The 21,595-nt window shown below is 41.3% G+C and overlaps 1 protein-coding gene across 4 annotated transcripts; it reads left to right on the top strand.

Moving 5' to 3' along the window:
* The first annotated feature begins 1,490 nt into the window (after positions 1-1,490).
* snapc4 (small nuclear RNA activating complex, polypeptide 4) lies at positions 1,491-20,496 on the top strand. Of its 4 annotated transcripts, none has more exons than XM_035735437.2 (25): positions 1,491-1,515; positions 2,197-2,331; positions 4,535-4,575; positions 4,657-4,762; positions 4,881-4,912; positions 5,044-5,184; positions 5,288-5,413; positions 7,066-7,144; positions 7,269-7,350; positions 9,161-9,262; positions 9,477-9,549; positions 9,651-9,815; positions 10,094-10,244; positions 10,528-10,634; positions 12,334-12,428; positions 12,578-12,669; positions 12,776-12,861; positions 12,951-13,412; positions 13,804-13,893; positions 14,282-14,462; positions 14,605-14,675; positions 16,540-16,596; positions 16,745-16,784; positions 17,264-18,900; positions 18,996-20,496. In XM_035735437.2, the coding sequence occupies exons 2-25, from the start codon at positions 2,211-2,213 to the stop codon at positions 19,095-19,097; spliced, it is 4,239 nt and encodes a 1,412-aa protein (XP_035591330.1). In that variant the 5' UTR covers positions 1,491-1,515; positions 2,197-2,210; the 3' UTR covers positions 19,098-20,496. The 4 variants fall into 4 exon arrangements, with proteins under 4 accessions (XP_035591330.1, XP_035591331.1, XP_035591328.1 ...); XM_035735438.2 differs by lacking the exon at positions 1,491-1,515 and adding an exon at positions 1,571-1,588; XM_035735435.2 differs by lacking the exon at positions 1,491-1,515 and adding an exon at positions 1,685-1,849.
* Positions 20,497-21,595: the final 1,099 nt, after the last annotated feature.

The following is a 21,595-nucleotide window of genomic DNA, read 5'->3' as shown; positions in this document are numbered from 1 at the left end:
GTCTGAATACTTATGTAAATAAGGTATATATATCCAAATATGTTGTTGTTTTTTAGGTGCAAAAATGTCTTAACTGGTTTTTGCTTTGTCATTATAGGGTATTGTGTGGAGAATGTTGAGTTAATTGAATTGTTATAGCAATGTTTTCATTTAATCCATTTTAGAATAAGGCTGTAACGTAACAAAATGTGGAAAAAGTCAAGGGGGTCTGAATACTTTCCGAAAGGCACTGCACCACGACTAAGGGCTGTTCCTTGTACAACGCAACGCGGAGTACCTGGACACAGCCCTTAGCCGTGGTATGTTGGCCATATATCACAAACCCCCGAGGTGCATTATTGCTAGTATAAACTGGTTAGCAACGTAATTAGAGCAGTTAAACTAAATGTTTTGTCATACCTGTGGTATACGATCTGATATACCACGGCTGTCAGCCAATCAGCATTCAGGCCTCGAACCCCAGTTGACAATGATAAGCATAGTGCATAAGGGAAGTACCAAAACACTTCTATATAGGGGAGGCGCATGCAAGCAGATGAGGAATTTGGCTAGAATGGAAGAAATGGTATAGTAAAAACTGCAAAAGAGTGAATGTAAACCAGGAAAAAAAACACACTAGCCTCCCCCTGTGCCCAATAAGGTTGAACTGCTCTAGGAATTTGTCACAATCGTGTGGTGGCTTTGATAAGCTTGTGCTGCAACAGAGAGGAAGAGAGAGGCTGTCTCCCTCTAGCATGTGGTGTTTTTTCAGCGTTTCGCCCACCGAAGCATTCGTTTTTAATTTTTTTATTTTATAATAATAATAATAATATATGCCATTTAGCAGACGCTTTTATCCAAAGCGACTTACAGTCATGTGTGCATTTTATTGAATATCCAAAACATACAATATACTTGCAGTGAAGCCGCTCAACAACTACACCACACCAGTCATCCAACAGACTCCCATTCAGATCGACACACAGAAACATTTCCGGTCAATGCCTTGCTCAAGGGCACGTCGACAGATCTCCCACAAGGCAGAACACTCCCAAGATTTTTGTATGGAGGCCAACGAGAGTCGAATTGGTCAACAAAGTAATGAATGGCTTATTTGCTACATGAGGTTTATTTGCAGTAATAGACGTTTCATAATGCTTACGTTATGAGTTTACTGACATAAGTAGGACACGTGATATCCCGGCAACTTTGAGGAAAAAAACATTTATATTCGAGTTGTCTATGTGTATTCATGGATTGAGGCTAGTAGCATACTAGCATCTCTCCCATTGAATTACATGCGTCAACAACCATTATCGAATAATCGAGAACTGATTACAATAATGAGATGTATTCACCAATCAAAATCAAGGATAGGCGGGAGCTGGACAGCCCACCGTGCCTCTGTGGACAACGACTCCCATTGTTATAGCGAAGAGACATGTGATCTTGTCAGTTTATCGATAATCTTTGTCTTCAACAACGGAGTGACTCTGTACAAGGCTGTGACGTTTACTGTGATACCCGCGTTGCATTGTGGGTATTCGAATATTGCAACGTACCATTTGATTATTTTAATCAAGTAACAGTATTTGAGTAGGAATATTCGGTGAATATGTGTCTAAATTGTTTATGCATGATAAACAATAATATAATTTTAAAAACAACATAAACGTTGATTATTTCACAGTTGCATTCTGGGAAATATGTTAATATTCCAGCAGAGTCGTTTGTAGCACGTAGAGATCTTAAGTGAAATAGGATGTCAGACAATTTCATTGGGATTTAGAAAGTTAAATATATTTGTTTCTACATAATATTTTATGTATAACATAAGAAGACACATCTGTTAACTTGGATGACAGTCTTGGTAAGAAGCGTTTAGCAAGCTTTCAGATGCTCCTCCTGGTCAAGACTGCATGGCTAGCTAGCTAGCTACATTAGAACACTTTTGACTGCTGAAGTTGAGGGACGTTGCTTTTTTCTGCACGTTGGGTTTAGTTCAGGTGTTGTTTGCTAGTTACTAAGTTACGTTAGCTACCTGCAAATGTTGTGTTGCTGCTCGCGAATGGGTTTGGATTCCAGCACGCTCCCCCTGCTTGCTTTCAATGTTGTCAGCTAACTACTGTAACGTCCTGTATTTTCAATGCATATTGTCCTATAATAAATGGATCCCTGGTTTTGTTATCATTCATTTTACATTGTTTTTTTTAAAAGGTGACTCATCCATTATGTCCTCGGATGACCTTCTTGCACAGAGGGAGAAAGTCGAACGCCAGATTTTGGTGCTCGAGCGCAGCCTTGGTCCCGAAAGCAACTCCATTGAACTATCTTCAGACAGTTGTTCATCTGGTGGGTATCTGAAGTATATTAAAGCAGTAAGTTAGGGGTGCGTGTGTAAAATCATTAGGGAAGCCATATTACAACCTATGTGTTGTGATAACTGCGTTGTTTGCTCTATAACCCTGTGAATTCATATGCCTTGCGACCAGGATATATATATCTATACACACACACCAATGTAATGAAACAGGCAGGGAGCAGGTCTCGAACCCTCGACCTTCTAGCCCGAAGTCCAGTGCAGATATCAACTCTGCCGCTCGAGCATGCTTTTGTGGCACAGTCGATAGCTCACTGGGCTAGAAGGTTGAGGGTTGGAGTTCTGCCCCCTGCCTGTTTCATTATATTGGTGTCAGAAGTGATCGGACCTTGCATCCACGACAGTGCGTGTGCTTGGCCGGTGAGCGCGTTCCGGTAAGACTTAGTCGCAAGCTAAGTTAATATTCCAGCAGTGTCGTTTGTAGCACGTAGAGATCTTAAGTGAAATAGAATGTCCTTTGAAAGGAGGGACTAGTGTAAGGACCCTGGGTTTATAAGCTCTGATATCGACTCTGCCGCTTGCGCGGCACAGCCGATAGCGTGCTGGACTTTGGGCTAGAAGGTCGAGGGTTAGAGACCTGCTCCCTGCTGTTTCATTACAATATCTAGTAATGAAACGGGTAGGGAGCAGGTCTCGAACCCTCAACCTTCTATCCCGAAGTCCAGCGAGCTATCGACTGTGCCACAAAATAATGCTCAAGCGGCGGAGTCGATATCCAAGCTTATAAACCCAGGGTCGTTACAATATATATAGGGCCCGGCGAGACTATATGTAGACAGTTGCAGAATAAATTCAACCACACCTTGATTTATTACAAAACCGGTAGCCACCTCTGTCCCGTGAAGTCCACACAGCATATTGCCAGTTACATGACCTAGCAAGTTAATGTTAACAAAATCTTCAGACCACTAAATAACTATTGATTTAGAACCACCGAGTTACCGCAAGTCGCAAATTTCAACATCACAAAATCTCCTCTGCTTAGTCTAATACAGTGACTATTTAGTCCAATTAATGTCAGCTAAATATGATGTGGCTGTCCATGGTTCTGATTTCTGGTAATTTGTGCAAGTCGAAAAACATGTTGACTCACCCTACTTGTGGAGAAAGGCCAATTACCTTTTTTTCATGTTGACGAAAAGGTCTATCACTGTCATACAGTACATGCTTATGTTATTTTGTTGTCCTAGGCTACCTGGCTAAAATGCTTGCTCACTAGCCTAACTTCTATTGATGGGCAACGTTAGCTAGTTAACATTAGCCTTCTACAGATTGAACGTCCATCCTCTAAGGCCAGGGCAACAACAATGTATGAATTAATGGTTGGATCCGAATCGACATTATAATCATTGACCAGTACGAAGAATTAAGTAAAACCACAAGTCCAAATCCCTATCCCCATGGCTAATTTAGGAAAGGGTCAATTCTAGCCAGCTAGCCACCGGAGCACAACAACACAATGATGCAACTATTCATGGTTTTCTGTCAATGAGGTATGCTCTCAATGGGATTTGATAGGAGTGATGCCAAATCCACGCTGGCTTCCCTTGACACTTTTTTGGTGTGCCAGGACCATTCACTGTTGAGCTCGCTCAGATTAGCTCAACACTGATTGGAACATTTTGGTCAATGGAGGCCAGATGCTCGCTGGCTTCCCATGCCTTCAATGTTAAGGGCGACAACAATGTCATACTCGTTTGGACCAGACCGTATCAGATAGATGACTTCCACGTAGAGAGACAGAGGGGCGCTTTTTCACTCGCTTGGATGCTTTCTCTTGTGAAGTACATTCAGCCTCTTGCGAATTGAAGGAAAATGATGAAACACAGAACTATTATGTTTATTCATTATTTTTTTGGGGGGGGAGGTTGTTTCTGCGTTATTGTTGCAGTGAGCTTGCAGAGAGAGACCCTGACCCCCAGTTTTTCTGAAGTTATCAATCTAGGTTTCGTCTATGGGTAGTATTAAATGTATAGCAATTACAAATCATTGACATGAATGGGAACTTCCATTCTATGAATTCTATTTCTATGCTTGTAATCCTATCGATAACTTGAAAAACTGGACCTTAGTCTAATCATAGAATACAATTTAGTCTCCAACTCCTTGGCTGTGTTTGCTTGGCTAAGGGCTTCCTAAATGTACTTTAACATTTTTATTTTTTACTGTTGTCAGATGATGGATCAGACGATAATGCATCTCAACCAGAAGATTTGGTAAGACTCATTGACATTACCAATAGTACCTCGTGATTTATCTCAGATGAATTGAGAAATAATGTTAACCTGCTCTTCTAGGGTCCTCCAGGGGACCTGGAGGCAGAGCGGGAGCAAATACAGAGAGAGATTGAAGAGTTGGAGTGCACTCTTGGCCCAAATGCATCTAATGCTGAGATTCTGTCAGGTAGCCATTGCCCTTGCCTTGTGTTCTTTAAACAGGTTATGCATTGTTTCATGAATATGTTTTCCTGCTAATATGCATTTCTACCACATGTGACTTCTTTTATAATGTATTGAAACAGATGAGGATGTCCAAGGAAGTGAAACAGAATCGGTTCGTATTGATTACCATTTTCACTATTCTATGACTCCAGTTTTCAGTTTATCACATGATGTAAATAATACAGTATGTAAAGTAAGATGTCTGTAAAATGCCTGCCCTCTCCTATCTCCTACATCTGGTAGAGCAAAGAGGACAGTGCTGAGGAGCTGGATCTACCCCAGAACACAGATACATGTCTGCAAATGAACCTTGTTTACCAGGAAGTGTTGAAAGAGAAATTAGAGGAGCTGGAGCGACTGTTATCAGACAATCAACACCAACAAGTAAAAGGCCAACAACTAAAAGCATACAGCTATTCTTAAAGGTGCCGTATGGAATCTGTTAAATGAAGCTGTGCGATGTAATAATGTCTGTCTTTCCCTACAGAAAGAGATTATGACTCAGCTGTCTGCCACAGGAACTCCCCAGGCTACCACATCTGGACAACCCACACTGAAGTTTTTCTTGGGGAGCTTTCTGAAGCCCTATTTCAGAGATAAAGTCACATGTCTGGTAGGTATCAGACTGCAGATTCAATACAATATGAGCAGGGTCAGGCGGATATAGCCTTGGTCAAATATATAGTACCAGTCAAAGGTTTGGACACACCTATTCATTGAAGGGTTTTTCTTTTTGACTATTTTCTATATTGTATTATAATAGTGAATACATAAAAACTATGAAATAACACATGGAATCATGTAGTAACCAATAAAGTGTTAAAGAAATCAAAATATATATTTATATTTCAGATTCTTCAAAGTAGCCACCCTTTGCCTTGATGATGACAGCTTTGCACACTCTTGGCATTCTCTCAACCAGCTTCATGAGGTAGTCACCTGGAATGCATTTTATTTAACAGGTGTGCCTTGTTAAAAGTTAATTTGTCAAATTTCTTTCCTTAATGTGTTTGAGCCAATCAGTTGTGACAAGAGTCCTAATTTGTAAAAGACCACATCCATATTATGCCAAGCACAGCTCAAATAAGCAAAGAGAAAAGTCCACCATTATTTAAAGACATGAAGGTCAGTCAATCTGGAAAATTTCAGGAACTTTGAAAGTTTCTTCAAGTGCAGTCGCAAAAACCATCAAGCGCTATGAAGAAACTGGCTCTCATGATGACAGCCACAGGAAAAGAAGAACCAGAGTTACGTCTGCTGCAGAGGATAAGTTCATTGGCGTTACCAGCCTCAGAAATTCCAGCCCAAATAAATGCTTTTCAGAGTTCAAGTAACAGACACATCTTCACATCAACTGTTCAGAGGAGACTGTGTGACTTAAGCATTCATGATCAAATTGCTACAAAGAAACCACTACTAAACGACACCAATAAGAAGAAGAGACTTGCTTGGGCCAAAAAACACGAGCAATGGATATTAAACCGGTGGAAATCTATCCTTTGGTCTGATGAGTCCAAATCAGAGATTTTTGGTTCCAACAGCCGTGTGTTGGTGAGATGCAGAGTAGGTGAACGGATGTTCGCCGCATGTGTGGTTCCCATCGTGGAGGTGTGGGGCGCTTTGCTGGTGACCCTGTCAGTGATTGTATTTAGAATTCAAGGCACACCTAACCAGCAAGGCTACCACAGCATTGTGCAGCGGTACACCATCCCATCTGGTTTGCGCTTAGTCCCACTATCATTTGTTTTTCATCAGGACAATTACCAAACACACCTCCAGGCTGTGTAATGGTCATTTGACCAAGAAGGGTAGTGATGAGTGCTATATCAGATGACCTGGCCTTCACAATCACCGGATTGCAAACCAATTGAGATCGTTTGAGATGATGATGAGTTGGTCTGCAGAATGAAGGAAAAGCAGCCAGCAAGTGCTCAGCATATGTGGGAACTCCTTCAAGACTGTTGGAAAAGCATTCCAGGTGAAGCTGGTTGAGAGAATGCCAAATGTGCAAAGCTGTCACCAAGGCAAAGGGTGGCTACTTTGAAGAATCTCAAATATAAACTGTGTTTTGATTTGTTTAACACAATTTGTTTGTTTACAACAATGATTCCATATGTGTTATTTCATAGTTGTGATGTATCCACTATTATTCTACAGTGTAGAAAATATTAAAAATAAAGAAAATCCAGGAATGAGTAGGTGTCCAAACTTTTGACTGGTACTGTATATCTCCATGTTTTTACATTGCCTCTCTGATTCCCACAGGGCCCACCTGCTAATCCAGAAGCCAGAGAGAAGATGAGTAAAAGGATCGGACCTACTGACGACGTCAAGATGAAAAGATGTGAGTACAAAAATAATAATTGTTAGACCTTAAGTGCTTCTTGCACCCTTGTTATGTGACATCACTATCAGAATGTGACGTGGCGTCTTGATTACTTTTTAAATAGCCGGTTTTGTATTTTCAGGGGAAGGCTGGCAGAAGACTCTGCTGATAAATGCTGTCATGAAAGACAGCACGAAGCGCATGATACAGCCCAAGCTGTCCAAGTAAGTAAAGGGTTGTTTTCCCCTGAAGAGTATTTTATATATTTTTTAAATTCATCATGTACAGTGCCTGTAGAAAGTCTACACCCACTTGAGCCTATGGAAGCAGAATCGATAACCCAAATTTCAACTGCAACATTTGAACATTTTTCACATTTTGTTGCTTTTTAAAGTCGGATTGAAATAGATGTGATTTTCTTTTTTTGGGGGCATTGTTCTACATAAAACACACCATAGTGTCAAAGCGAAAAGAAAATGCATCTTTTTTTTTTAAACATAAATAACTCAAGTATAGTTGTTGTATAAGTATCACCCACCTTGTTTAGGCAAGACTAAATTAGTTCAGAAGTCAAATTTGGCTTAAATCACAAAAGTTGTATGGATTCTGTGTGAAATAATAGGGATTAACATGATTTTTGAATGACTACCTCTGTCCTCCATAAATCCAACATCTGTAAGGTCCCTCAATCAAGTATTGAGTTTCAAGCACAGATTCAACTACAAAGACCAGGGGGATTTGCGAAAGCCTCATAAAGAACGGCAGTGATTGGTAGATGGGTAACAATAACAAATCAGACATTTGAATATATCTTTAAGCATGGTCAAGTTAATAATAATGATGTTGTGGATGATATATTAAACCACCCAGACACATACAGTTCTTCTGAACTGAGCTTCAGGACAGGAAGGACATTTCTTAGGGATGTCACCCATGAGGCAATTAGGTGATTTTAAAAAGGCTACAGGTTGTGGCTGTGATGGGAGAATTGAGGATGGATCAACAACATTGTAGTGACTCAAAAATAATGACCTAAAATACAAAAAGAAAAATATGCAGAATTTAAAAAATATTCCGAAACATGAATGTGTATTTAACAAGGCACAAAATAACGCATTGCAAAGCGTTATGTTTAGGGAATGGTGGTGGCTACATCATGTTATGGGTATGCTTGACATCAACAAAGACAGGCAAAAATCCTAAAGGAAAACCTGCTTCAGTCTGCTTTACCCCAGACACTGGGAGAGGAATTCACCTTTCAGCAGGACGATAAACTACAACACAAAGCCAAACCTACACTGGACTTGCTTACCAAGAAGACAGTTTATGTTCCTGAGTGGCAAAGTTACAGTTTTGACTTAAATCTTAAATCTATAGCAAGACTGGAAAATGTACATCTAGTCATGATCCCCAACATCTTGACAGAGCTTGAAGAATTTAGAAAATAATAATCGGCAAATATTGCACAATACAGGTGTGCACGAGCTTTGCACACTTGCTAAAGGTTTTTCTAACGTGTATTGACTCTGGGTGAATATCTATTCATGCTATATTAGTGTTTAAGTTTACATTCATCTTTAAAATGCATTTTTTTCCTTCTACTGACATGAGTATTTTATGTAGGTCATTGACAAAAAATTACAAAAAATGTCAATCTTCCTTTGTAAAGCAACAAAATGCCAATAAAAAGTGTAGATGGATTTTGAAATGGTCATGTGTTATTCGCTCCTGTGCTTTTCAAAATGTAGCAAAACTTCTGATTTTTACACAGGGTGTATGAAATGTAGCTTAACATTTATTGAGGATTGGTGTCGGCCCATCTGGAGGCTTTAACAACTGAAAACGTTCTACTCTGGCGGAAAATAGTAGTGTAGACCTACTATGATAGCTGTTGTATTTTTATTTCTCTTTGTTTTGTGTTTTCAAGCACTTTGAGATTATTTCTGTAAAGAAAAGCGCTGTAGAAGTTGAATAGATTAGGATTATTAACCCAATGGCCTTCATGAATGACATGAAGTTTCTTTTGTCTCATAGGGTGGAATACCTTACACAGAAAATGGTCAGCTCTGAAAATGTGGAAAAGCAAATCCTGCGGAAACAAATCACTGAAATTGAAAAGGACATTGAGGCCATCAGGTGATTACCGTCATAACTCTGTAATGGGAAATAATGACCTAGCCTATTAAATCCAATAAGCGTCAGGTTATCTTGTCAGACAGGTCTGTTTTGTTCTCACTTAGTACGAAGCTGTTAAATGGATTCAAATTGTTTAATCAATATGTATTGTCACGTTCATTCCTGAGTCAAACCATTGCTGTATGACTGTTTCCGGATCTGCTTTACCTTGCAGTGCACTGAAGGAGGATGAGCTGATGGGTGGCCGCTATGATGACCATGATTGGCAAAAGATTTCCAATATTGATGTGGGTTGAGTAACTTCGGTCATCCCCCCACCCCCACCCCGTTTGTTTTCCTATTGTTAAAAAGGCTTAAGTGTTGACTCTGAAATCGTATTCCTATCCAGTTTGAAGGCATCCGTGAAGCTGAACACATAAAAAGCTTTTGGCAGAACTACCTGCATCCCTCCATTAACAAAGCCAGTTGGAAGGAAAACGAAATTGAGATGCTCAAGAAAGTCGCTCTAAAACATGGGCACCACAACTGGGATCTGATTGCTGATAAACTTGGGGTAAGAGCAGACGTATAGTATTGGCCAATCATGACTCATGGTCATTACCCCTTCCTATCAGTGGGATCCAGAGGTGTGATTTCCAGTCCTGATTTGCACAGTTTGATTGGGCTTTGCTTAGAGATAAGTGCCTGACTGAGCGGTTAAAGTTTCTCGGTAGTAGGTAGATCAAGTGTAATTCCCCGAACGTCTTAACACAAACCATTTCTTTGAATGTGTAAACGATTTGGCGTTATCCATTCTGAACTCATGTCCCCCCCCCTGTCTGTCACACACAGACCAACAGGACAGCCTTCATGTGTCTCCAGACGTACCAGCGCTACATCTGTACCGACTTCAGGAGGAGGAGGTGGGGCGGCATGGAGGACGAGATCCTTCGAGAGCTGGTGGAGAAGATGCGTATCGGGAACTACATCCCGTACACCCAGAGTATGTTCCCGCCTCCCAGTGTACACCCTGGGGTTTTACACATGAACATGTTTTTATTGTTTGTACACATCGATGACAGTTGTTGTTATTGATGTCCACTTTACTGTTATGCTCCAGTGGGGCGAAAAGCTCTCGGGATACTACTTACTGTCCACTCCTCTAGTCTACTAACTAGTTTCTCTAGACAAAGTGCTTGTTCAATAAAAGATACTGTAGCTTGTCGTTGTAGTGCGTCGTGTGTTGGGTTCTGGAAATTTCACTTGCTTTTTCTGTTTTACTCCAGTCTCCTATTTCATGGAGGGCCGGGATTCATGCCAGCTGATGTATCGGTGGACTCAGGTTCTGGACCCCACCCTCAAAAAAGGCTATTGGTCTAAAGAAGAAGATGAGGTATGGTCAGGAGGGTTTGTGAATTTTTTTTTGTAGGGAAATTGATTTGATTCATCGAATCTGTTACAAGGGCAGTTTGAGATGTGCCGATATGTACACTACCGTTCAAAAGTTTTTGGGCCACTTAGAAATGTACTTGTTTTCCATGAAAACATACATGAAAGCAGTTGCAAAATGAATAGGAAATATAGTCAAGATGTTGACGAGGTTATAAATAATGTTTTTTTTTTTTTGTTGAAATAATAATTGTGTCCCTCAAACTTTGCTTTCGTCAAAGAATCCTCCATTTGCAGCAATTACAGCCTTGCCGACCTTTTGGAATTCTAGTGGTACATTTGTTGAGGTAATCTGAAGCGATTTCACCCCATGCTTCCTGAAGCACCTCCCACAAGTTGGATTGGCTTGGGAACTTCTTACATACCATATGGTCAAGCTGCTCCCACAACAGCTCAATAGGGTTGCGATCCGGTGACTGTGCTGACCACACCATTACAGACAGAATACCAGCTGACTGCTTCATCCCTAAATAGTTATTGCATAGTTTGGAGCTGTGCTTTGGGTCATTGTCCTGTTGTAGGAGGAAATTGGCTCCAATTTAAGCGCCGTCCACATGGTGTTACAAAATGGAGTGATAGCCTTCCTTCTTCAAGATCCTTTTTACCCTGTACAAATCTCCCACTTTACCACCACCAAAGCACCCCCAGACCATCACATTGCCTCCATGCTTGACAGATGGCATCAAGCACTCCTCTAGCATCTTATAATTTTTTCTGCATCTCACGAATGTTCTTCTTTGTGATCCGAACACCTCAAACTTAGATTTTTTCCAATCTTCCTGTGTCTGTTCTTTTGCCCATCTTAATCTTTTCTTTTTATTGGCCAGTCTGAGATATGGCTATTACTTTGCCTAGAAGGCCAGCGTCCCGGAGTCGCCTCTTCACTGTTGACGTTGAGGCTGGTGTTTTTTTGCGGATACTATTTAATGAAGCTGCCAGTGAGGCATCTATTTCTGAAACTAGACACTAATGTACTTGTCCTCTTGCTCAGTTGTTTACCAGGGCCTCCCGCTCCTCTTTCTATCCGGGTTAGAGCCAGTTTGCACTGTTCTATGAAGGGAGTAGTACACAGCATTGTACGAGATCTTCAGTTTCTTGGCAATGTTCTTGGCATTTCTCAGAACAAGAATAGACTGACAAGTTTCAGAAGAAAGTTATTTGTTTCTGGCCATTTTGAGCCTGTAATCGAACTCACAAATGCTGATGCTCCAGATACTCAACTAGTCTAAAGAAGGCCAGTTTTGTTGGTTCTTTAATCAGGGCAACCGTTTTCAGCTGTGCTAACATAATTGCAAAAGGGTTTTCTAATGATCAATTAGCCTTTTAAAATGATAAACTTGGATTAGCTAACACAACGTGCCATTAGAACACAAGTGTGATGGTTGCTGATAATGGACCTCTGTACCCCTATGTAGATATTCCATAAAAAATCTGCCGTTTCCTGCAACAATAGTCATTTACAACATTAATGTCTACACTGTATTTCTAATCAATTTGATGTTATTTTAATGGACAATTTGATGTTATTTGAATGTGCTTTTCTTTCAAAAACAAGGATGTTTCTAAGTGACCCCCAAACTTTTGAACGGTAGTGTATAGCTGTTTGATAATATAAGTTGTGCTCCGATTTTTGGTTGTTGCAGATGCTACTGAGCGCAGTGGCTAAACACGGGGCGGGGAACTGGTGGAAGATCCGTCAGGATGTGCCTGGCAGAAATGATGGCCAGTGTCGGGACAGGTGAGGACTAATATGGACTGATCGATAGAGCTAATACATTGACTACACCCTCACCACATTCCCTGACCATTTCCCTGTTGGCCAACCCATTTTATTTAACTCAAACTTAAAAAGTACTGTCACTGACAAACTATTGTTTTACCCTGTAGGTACGTGGACGTCCTGGTTGGGAATGTGAAGAAGGGGCCCTTTGACGAGATGGAAAAGGCACAGCTCAAACGATTGGTGGAGAAATATGGACGTAGGAACTGTTATAGAAAGCTGTCTCGCACAGAAACTGTATCAAAATAATCCATCGTCTTTCTTGATAATAATCGTCTAACGGTTCATTTTATCCTTTTTTATAGGTAAATGGTCTAAGATAGCTGCCGAGATTCCCAACAGAATTGACTGCCAGGTCCTTCAACAGTGGAGGAGAATGACTGGGTACAAGGTCAGTGTTGACTATGTAGCGTTCATGTCTCTCTCAACTCAATCTGTGACACTGGACACAGTTAATTCTTCTCTTGTTTTTGTAAACAGCCCAGAGAGAGGGACAAAAGTAAAAGAGCATTGCAGCGAAGGAGAAAGATTGCGGCTGTGGGGAGCATCAAGAGTAAGCTGATGAGGCGAGACGATGATGAGCACTCAAGCTCCGACGAGGAGGAGAACGTCGAGATTGAGTTTATGGACAGTGACGACGAGAAGCAACAGAAGTTCATTGAACCGCACTGGTCTGATCAGGAAAGTGACATTATCAAAGACTACACCCAACCAGACATGGAGCAATGGATCCCCGTGCTAGAGAAGGAGTTTGAAGGGCTGGGGAAGGTGAGGAGCATGATGGTTGAACGGCCCAGCAAGAACACAACGCAAGAGCAGGCAACGACGGACAGCCAGGATGCGGCACGCAAGGTCATAGTGGTACGTTCCACTATCCTGGACCGCTTCGGCAAACCTGCTGCCACTGTCATCGGACAAAACCCCCCAATCCTAGCAAAGAAGGTACCAGCATGTATTTATTTCTAAACAATCATGTGTTGCACCATTATGTGTTTACCTTAAGCACATTTTCAACACCTGTCCCTATTGTCATTTTGTTCCTAAATAGCACTCATCATAACGCATACTGTGGACCTGCATCGGTAACCATAAATATTTACTTAATCAGTGTATCACAGAACAGGATCATTTAAGATAGGCAGTTAACGTTAATCAGCGGTTTGGAGTGTGGCGTCAATTACACCATGCTCATTTTGAAGTGGGTGTCACTGTTTATGACCTGAAATATGATGATGATTTTAGAGTATGTTGGAAAGTTAGCAAGCTAACCCATTGAGCCGGCTTTGTGACATAAAGTAGCATGTGACGTTCTCTGTATGTGTTCCTTCTAAAGGATTACAACAGTGACCTGGCCATGCTGAAGGTGTGCTACGGAGAGGTGAAAAACCTGATCGCTTGGAAGAAAACCAATGCCAGAAAACATGTAAGTCGCCAGGTGACACTCTCCTTGTGTTGAAACAGGCATTTCAATTGCTTTAAAAAAATCCAAAACAAAGTTGTTTCCAGTGGGTACATTTTTATTAATTTGTCTGTATACATTATAATAAAAATATGTATTATTATTATTATTATTACAATCCATCAATACATCTGACCGTTTCATACAAATACGTAGATATAAACTGTTGAATGAAGGTTTAGAAGGGAGTGAACAAAATATGTTGTCATAGTTGTGTGCTCAACGCTTTAGTTGCATGGCCCATCCAGCTCAATCTATGACACAGATTGAGCTTTGTTAATACAGAGGTTTTCTCCTTGTGAAGTCTGATTACAGGTCTTCTGTTTTCTATCCCATGCATTTGTCTCTGCAGAAAAACAGTGGGCCTATCAGCGGTGACCAGGGGACAGCCCACAAGTCCTCAAGACAAAAGGAGTCCTCTGCCAACAGTGAAACCTGCGTCACTCTCAACTATTCCCTTCAGTTGGCAGTCACTCCCTGGGTGGGCAATGTGCTTATGCCCCCACCACCCTCTTCAAACAAGCGCCGTGAAGGTACTTTACAAGATGTCAAGGCAATAAGTCACAACTTCTCTCTCACTTGTAGAAAACGACAATTTGCATTTTGGTGGTTTCATAATGGTTCTTTCAGGACTGAACCGATGACTTGATCCTATGATCTCTTGTTGTTTTTTAGCGGACATGGTGCGAGAGAGAGCAGAGAGCATTGGACTCACCAATAGCCCAGTGTTTTTGTTCTTTCTGCAGGTAGGGAATGAACCCACAAATATAACACTTTCTATGAATGGACACAATTATGTCATTTCAAATTATGCCAGTCAGGTTTTACTTAAGGATGCAAGCTCCTAGGCCAGCGTTTCCCAAACCAGGGGTCGAGATTGCCTGATTTGAAAAGTGTACAAAACATTAAGGACACCTGCTCTATCCATGATATAGACTGACCATGTGGAAACTGATCACTTGTTAAATCCACTTCAATCAGTGTAGATGAAGGAGCGAAGATGGGCTAAAGAAGGATTTTTAATCCTTGAAACAATTGTTGACATGGATTGTGTATGTGCGCCATTCAGAGGGTGAATGGGCAAGACAAAATATTTAAGTGCCTTTGAACGAGGTATGTAAGTAGATCGGTTTGTGTCAAGAACTGCATCCCTGTGGAATGCTTTCGACACCTTGTTGAGTCCATGCCCCGACAAATTGAGGCTGTTCTGAGGGCAAAAAAAAGGGGGGGGTGTTTTTTGTACACAGTGTATATTTACCCACAAGCCAAGCAAGGCTCATTAGGACAGAGTGAACAGACCAGGCACTAACTCGGACTGGGGGAATAACATCAATGATGTTCTTTTCTACACAAAAGATCATTATAAATTCTTGCCTGATGATCGTCTGTAATTCCCAATACCTTTCTGATGCATTTCAGTCATTTAAACCATACTACCTTCGTATTGAAATACTGTACTGTCAAAAGTAGTGTCAGACTGATTTGTAATAGACTGAATAGAATTCAAAAGTAAACTTTGGCTGTTGATTACATTCACTTTTTTATATTCAAATGGTGTCGTGGGCCAAATAGGTTTGCGATCCCCTGATGTAGGCCTATGCAGATATTCTGGCCAGTATAGTAACATACACTACCGTTCAACAGTTTGAGGTCGCTTAGAAATGTCCTTCTTTTTGAGAAAGACGCCTCACAAGTCTTCAACTGGCAGCTTCATTAAATAGTACCCGCAAAACACCAGTCTCAACGTCAACAGTGAAGAGGCTACTCCGGGATGCTGGCCTTCTCCCAACCATCCAGGAACAGTTTGGTGACGAACAATGCCTTTTCCAGCATGATGGAGCACCTTGCCATAAGGCAAAAGTGATAACCAAGTGTTTCTCGGGGAACTAAACATCTATTTTGGGTCCATGGCCAGGACACTCCCCAGACCTTAATCCCATTAAGAATTTGTGGTCAATCCTCAAGAGGCGGGTGGACAAACAGAAACCCACACATTCTGACAAACTCCAAGCATTGATTATGCAAGAATGGGCTGCCATCAGTCAGGATGTGGCCCAGAAGTTAATTGACAGCATGCCAGGGTGGATTGCAGATGTCTTGAAAAAGAGGGGTCAACACTGCAAATATTGACTCTTTGCATCAACTTAAAAACATTTGACACTTTGAAATGCTTGTAATTAGACTCCAGTATTCCATAGTAACATCTGACAAAAATATCTAAAGACACTGAAGCAGCAAACTTTGTGGAAATTCATATTTGTGTCATTCTCAAAACTTTTGGCCATGAGTGTACACTGTATTTCTAATCAATTTGATGTTATTTTAATGGACGTTATTGGATGTTATTTTAATCTCTCAAAAATGAGGACATTTCTATGTGACCCCAAACTTTTGAAAGGTAGTGTACAGGAAATATTTTCTTTATTGGCATATCAAGAGCACATGACTAGTTATTATGGTACACAATTAATGCGTCATAACATCAGCCCAGAATTTGTGAAAAAGGTTAACTGATTATAATACCATATTTTGAAGCCGTTGTCAGCGTTCCTGATAGTATGACCAATATATAATGCATTGCTCATTTTCTAATGTTTTGATCTGAAACAGGTCCTCCGTTTAGATGCAGAAGGCTGTAAGCAGATCATTAAAATGCGTAACAACCAAGTGAGTATAATTTACTATAAACAAAAAGTTCTCCTACTTTTACAACCTTCATACGGTTTTGCATTTTTGCATCTAAAGTCATTTCTACTTATAATCAATTTGAACAGGGCTTATTGTAACAATTGTGACGTCAATTTATCTGTTTCAGGCTGTATACCTGGAAAACAAATCTTGGGAAGCGAAACAGGGTAACATTATATTTGTATATGGCCTTGAATATGTCGTACCCTGTGAAAGTGACGGTCACTTCCGTTGTACTTCCGTATCGTTTACCATGCTGTTTTGAATTGGCTTCGTGATTGTGTAATGAAATTCATGTTAACGCTGTCAGTTATAAAATGGTGTGTGTTTGTAGAGGAACTTCTACAAGATGCCTTTTATGAAGTTCTGTGCTTGAAGACCAGTGCGCTACATCTTTGGGCATTGAAGACCATTAAAAAATATTTTAAAAATTAAGTTTTAAAAACTACAGTGCTGAGGGGCAGTCACTTCCTGGTTACTTTTAGTGTATTTATACCACCCAAAATAACTTATACATTAGCTAAGAGACTCAGTACTCAGATCAGTGATGGTCAACTGCACAGTATTTTTAAATTTGTTTTAAATACATCTATTCATCGATATTACATTTTAATGTAAATACCCCTGTTTTATTTACTTTTTCTAGCTTCATTGAAAACCCCAAAGCAACGCCATGGTCCCAGAACAGTGGCCAGTATGCTAAACCAGAAGGGAAACGAGCAGCAGAAGAGGAAGCAGAACAATCAACTTGTGATGATGATCCCTCAGACCTTTGTCATTGCACCGCCTGTAGTACAGTCCATCCCACATCCTGCGGTCCCCTCCACTCCAACTTCCAGACAACAACTCATGCCTTCCGCACTTACCCAACTCAGACCCTCTACCCCCAGCCGACCTATACTCTCCACACTTGGTCAACCTGTACTCTCTACCCCCAGCCTACCCATACCCTCCACACCTGGTCAACTTATATCCTTGACCCCCAACCGACCTACACTCCCTGTTCCCCTTTCCATCCAATCCTCAACTACAATAGGCCGGGTGAATGAGGAGGCTAATGAGAATCATTCAGGGAAAAAACGCAATCGTAAACCTACTGAGAAAGCACAGGCCCTCAAGGATGCTGCGAATGCTAAAAAGTCAGTGGAAGAGTCACCCAAACGCAAGAAAGCCCGTACCAAAGAGAGCCTAGTTGTCCAGCCTTCTAACGTGGTTATGTCCCCTCCACAAACTGCCTGGGTCCTGATGCCCGTTGGACTTGTGCCAATCAGTGGCATTGGCATCCAGATGACACCTCAGAATCTACCACGAAATGCTCTTGCACCTGCTTGTCCATCCCCTATTATTATCAACCAGCAAGTCCCTCTAACACTAAATGCTGCTGCAACACAAGCCTCTCCCAATATGACCTATGTCTTCCCATCTCCCTCTAAAGACCCATCTGCCCTCATGCTATCTCCTGCCTCATCCGTAGCACAGGGAACTGCCTCCCCATCTGTAAACTCTCTCTCCACCTCCATTACCATCACAAGCAACACTGCTCTAAGAATGACCAACCCAGTGAAACGCATGAGAATAACTAACCCAGTCATGCAGGCTGTGGCAACCACTTGTCCTCAGCTCAATGCAGTTTCACCTATTCCCATGAACACGGTCATCTCGGCTCCCATCAGACCGCAGACTGGCCCTCCACAGGCTTTAGTCCTCAACGTCCCTCCAGGCTCCCTTCCAGCCTCATTCCCACAGGGAGCCCTCCGAATCGTGCAGCTTAACCACCCTAAAAGTGTCCCTCCACCCCGCAATCCGGAGCTAATGCAGTTTGATCCCAACCTGATGTTCATGGAGGACCCGGCACAAGTGAGAGAGTGGTTGAGCGGCAAGCGAGGAGTTGCGCTTCCGGATTTGGGCGTCACTCTGCCCTACTTACCCCCTTTTGTCAGCAGTCTTAATACCCTCTCAGGTCTCCTGAAATGTAAAAAGACATTGGCAGTTCGTGCAATGCAGCTCCTACCCCCAGAGGAGAAAGAGAACCAGGAAGAACAGCAACAGGTAGCTGCAGTGCGGAGCTTTGTGGCGGAGCGCTTCAGCCATAACCCAGGCTACCTTCTCCTGAAGGCTCGCTTCTTGTCCTGTTTCACCATGCCTGCTCTTTTGGCTACTATCAATCCGGTGAAACTCTCCAAGTTCCCCACCCCGGACCACGGTGATGTGGAGGAGGAACCTTTCAGGAACCGTCCAGTGGAACAGACGGATACTGGGTTTGAACAGCCAACAACACTCCAGGTGAGTTCAGTCTCAAACCAAGTGTTCGTAAACACTGCCATGCCGTCCTCTTCCTCTCACTGAACCGCTGCGCTTGTGTTATGCTCTTTTCTCAGGCCCCTCTGCTAAGCACAGACGGAAAAGGACCTCCTGCCGCCTCCTTCTCTGGAATCACCACAAGAAATAAAAGTCGCTACCTCAACACGGCCACAGAGTAAATGGAGTCGTTTTGGAGTGACGTGTGGTCTTACGGGTTAACCAGGTTTTGTGTTTGAAAGTTCTTGCCAATTTTGTGATGTTACTGGAATTGATAGAAGATGGCAGTGGATAGCTGTATTCTATGTCACTCAGTACAGAATAGTTCAGACTAATTTTAAGCTGTCGAATTTGCACTAAACCAGTGGTCACCAACCTGTTGTGAGTCAAGGTCACTGAGTCCAAATGCAAGCCGATCTACCGCTCATATTTTAAATAAACGTGACTTAAGAAATGTAAGCCTACGCAACATTAGCCAGTTAAAAACAGATCTGTAGCCGTGAAGTTAGTGCAGTAGGCTATAGGCCCCAATACATTATCACTGCATATTTGTCCTGCTTGAATTTCCCTGGCAATGTTCTTCTCAGACCATTTTGAAAATAAATAAATATATATAAAACACACATTTGCTATATAATCACACTGGTAATAGATAATTTGTTTGAGGCACAGCTGAGTGAGCAAAATGTGCTTTTATTTTTTTACTGGACTGATGGCCTGCATCCGATGGTCAATCTGAGGAGAAGGAGCAGCTCTTGAGGCTTCCTCTCACCCGACTCGCCATCCCTCCGCTCACCTGCCCTCTGCTGAGAAAAGGGGACACAGTCTTCCAGCTGATGGCAAAAGTCAAGTTGCACTGCATTATTTCTGCCTCGTGCACAAATTAATGTTACTCCTATGACCAGAGAAAGTGAAATATTCCTCAATATTAAAGACAAGCAGCTAATAATAACACAAGCTTATCGGAATGCTTTTCTATACTCGTTCATTGCAGCTGCAGTGCTGATTGTGGGGAGATTGGAAGTAGGGGGAATGTGCATTCTATGATGGCTTATAAAAGTGTTGACAGGGCTGAATAACTTGAACATGAACTTATAAAAACTGCAGCTCTTTGCGGTACTCGTTGAGTCTCTAGTCATGGTTTTTAAATCTGACAGTATCAACTTTGCTGTGGGTTCAAGGCTTCTTTTTACAGTCTTAAGGCACAAGGACACTAGACATGGTGGTCTGAGCTATGATTGGTCAGTGGCAGGCCTATCGGTCCACTTGATTTGCTCTACCTTCAGACACATGAAATTGTTAAAAATGGGAACACAGTCTTCCCTGTGCTAGGGCTGCTGAATCAAGTGCACCTACTGTCAATAGTGGAAAATAAACAAATAGCATGGCTTAGTTTTTAACAATCGACCTGTTGGTGACCACTGCACTAAACTAATGGTTCATATTTGTACTGGTTTTTGATCATAATTGTATTTTTCTTATATTGTGAAAAGAGAAAGTTATGTTGACCTGTACATATTTTGTAATAAATCATTCTACTTGTTTAAAAATAAATGTCTGGATGGATCTTCAGAGCACTTGGCTCAGGTTGACCGTCAATGTATTTGCAGATCACAGTCTTATTTACCCATTTTCATGGTCCATAATATACTGAACAAAAATAAATGCAACATGCAAAAAGGTCAAAGTTCATATAAGGAAATGGTGTAAATTTACATTTATTAGGCTCTAATCTATGTATTTCACAGATAACTTTCAAAGAAAGTAGGGGCGTGGATCAGAAAACCAGTCAGTATCTGGTGTGACCACCATTTGCCTCATGCAGCGTGACACATCTCCTTCGCATAGAGTTGATTGTGGAATGTCCCACTCCTCTACAATTGCTATGCCAAATTGCTGGATATTGGCGGGAACTGAAACACGCGGTCGTACACGTCGATCTAGAGCAGGGGTGTCAAAGTCAAATGGACGGAGGGCCAAATAAAAAATTTAGCTACAAGCCGAGGGCCGGACTGTTCGAATGTTCATTGAAAAATTTTTAAATGACGCATATAGTCTAGTGAACCTAATTGAACCTACTGAAAACCTAACAAATATATTCCAATATGATCAGATAAATAAAGCAATATTTTCTTATGGCTCTGTCAGTAATCTTTAATTTTCAACAGACACAAAAGACAAATTTCCTTTATATAAAAATCCCCATAACATGAACATTAAATGAAAGAAACCGGTATTCAAGGCACCATCAGTAGCCTATATTTTCTATTTTAGCAAAAGTGGGCTAAATTTACTTCAAAGAAAAAAACAATAATAGCAATTTTCTATCATCCACTCAACTGAAATATTTTTAAAATATAATTGGATTGAAATACAATAAAATAAAGTGCAAAAATCTATTAATCAAAAACAACACTTTGTTTAAGGAGAAGTAACATGCAGTGAAAACAAATATTAAACTTTAACTTTTAAACTTGAACTGAGTAAAAACTCTAAATATGTGATTGCACAGTAATGTTCACTTGTTTGAGGTTGAGGGTGATACTTGGTGGTGTCCCATCTTTTCCACAAGTTCATCAATGTTCGGGGTAAGGCTCTGAGCTGAGGAAATCCTCAGAATTGAGTGGAGGTGTTCAGCAGTAAGTCGACTTCTGTGTGATGTTTTGTTCAAGTTCATCAA

The sequence above is a fragment of the Oncorhynchus keta genome, chromosome 25 (genome assembly GCF_023373465.1).
Source record: "Oncorhynchus keta strain PuntledgeMale-10-30-2019 chromosome 25, Oket_V2, whole genome shotgun sequence".
NCBI classification, from domain to species: domain Eukaryota; kingdom Metazoa; phylum Chordata; class Actinopteri; order Salmoniformes; family Salmonidae; genus Oncorhynchus; species Oncorhynchus keta.
This window is presented reverse-complemented; position numbering and strand designations above follow the sequence as displayed.

Bases quoted from the DNA above. Each gene is read 5' to 3' on its own strand.
- snapc4 (XM_052478555.1), top strand. The intron at 2,332-4,534 runs GTGGGTATCTGA...TACTGTTGTCAG, and splicing joins TTCAGACAGTTGTTCATCTG to ATGATGGATCAGACGATAAT. The intron at 12,670-12,775 runs GTAGGAACTGTT...CCTTTTTTATAG, and splicing joins ATTGGTGGAGAAATATGGAC to GTAAATGGTCTAAGATAGCT.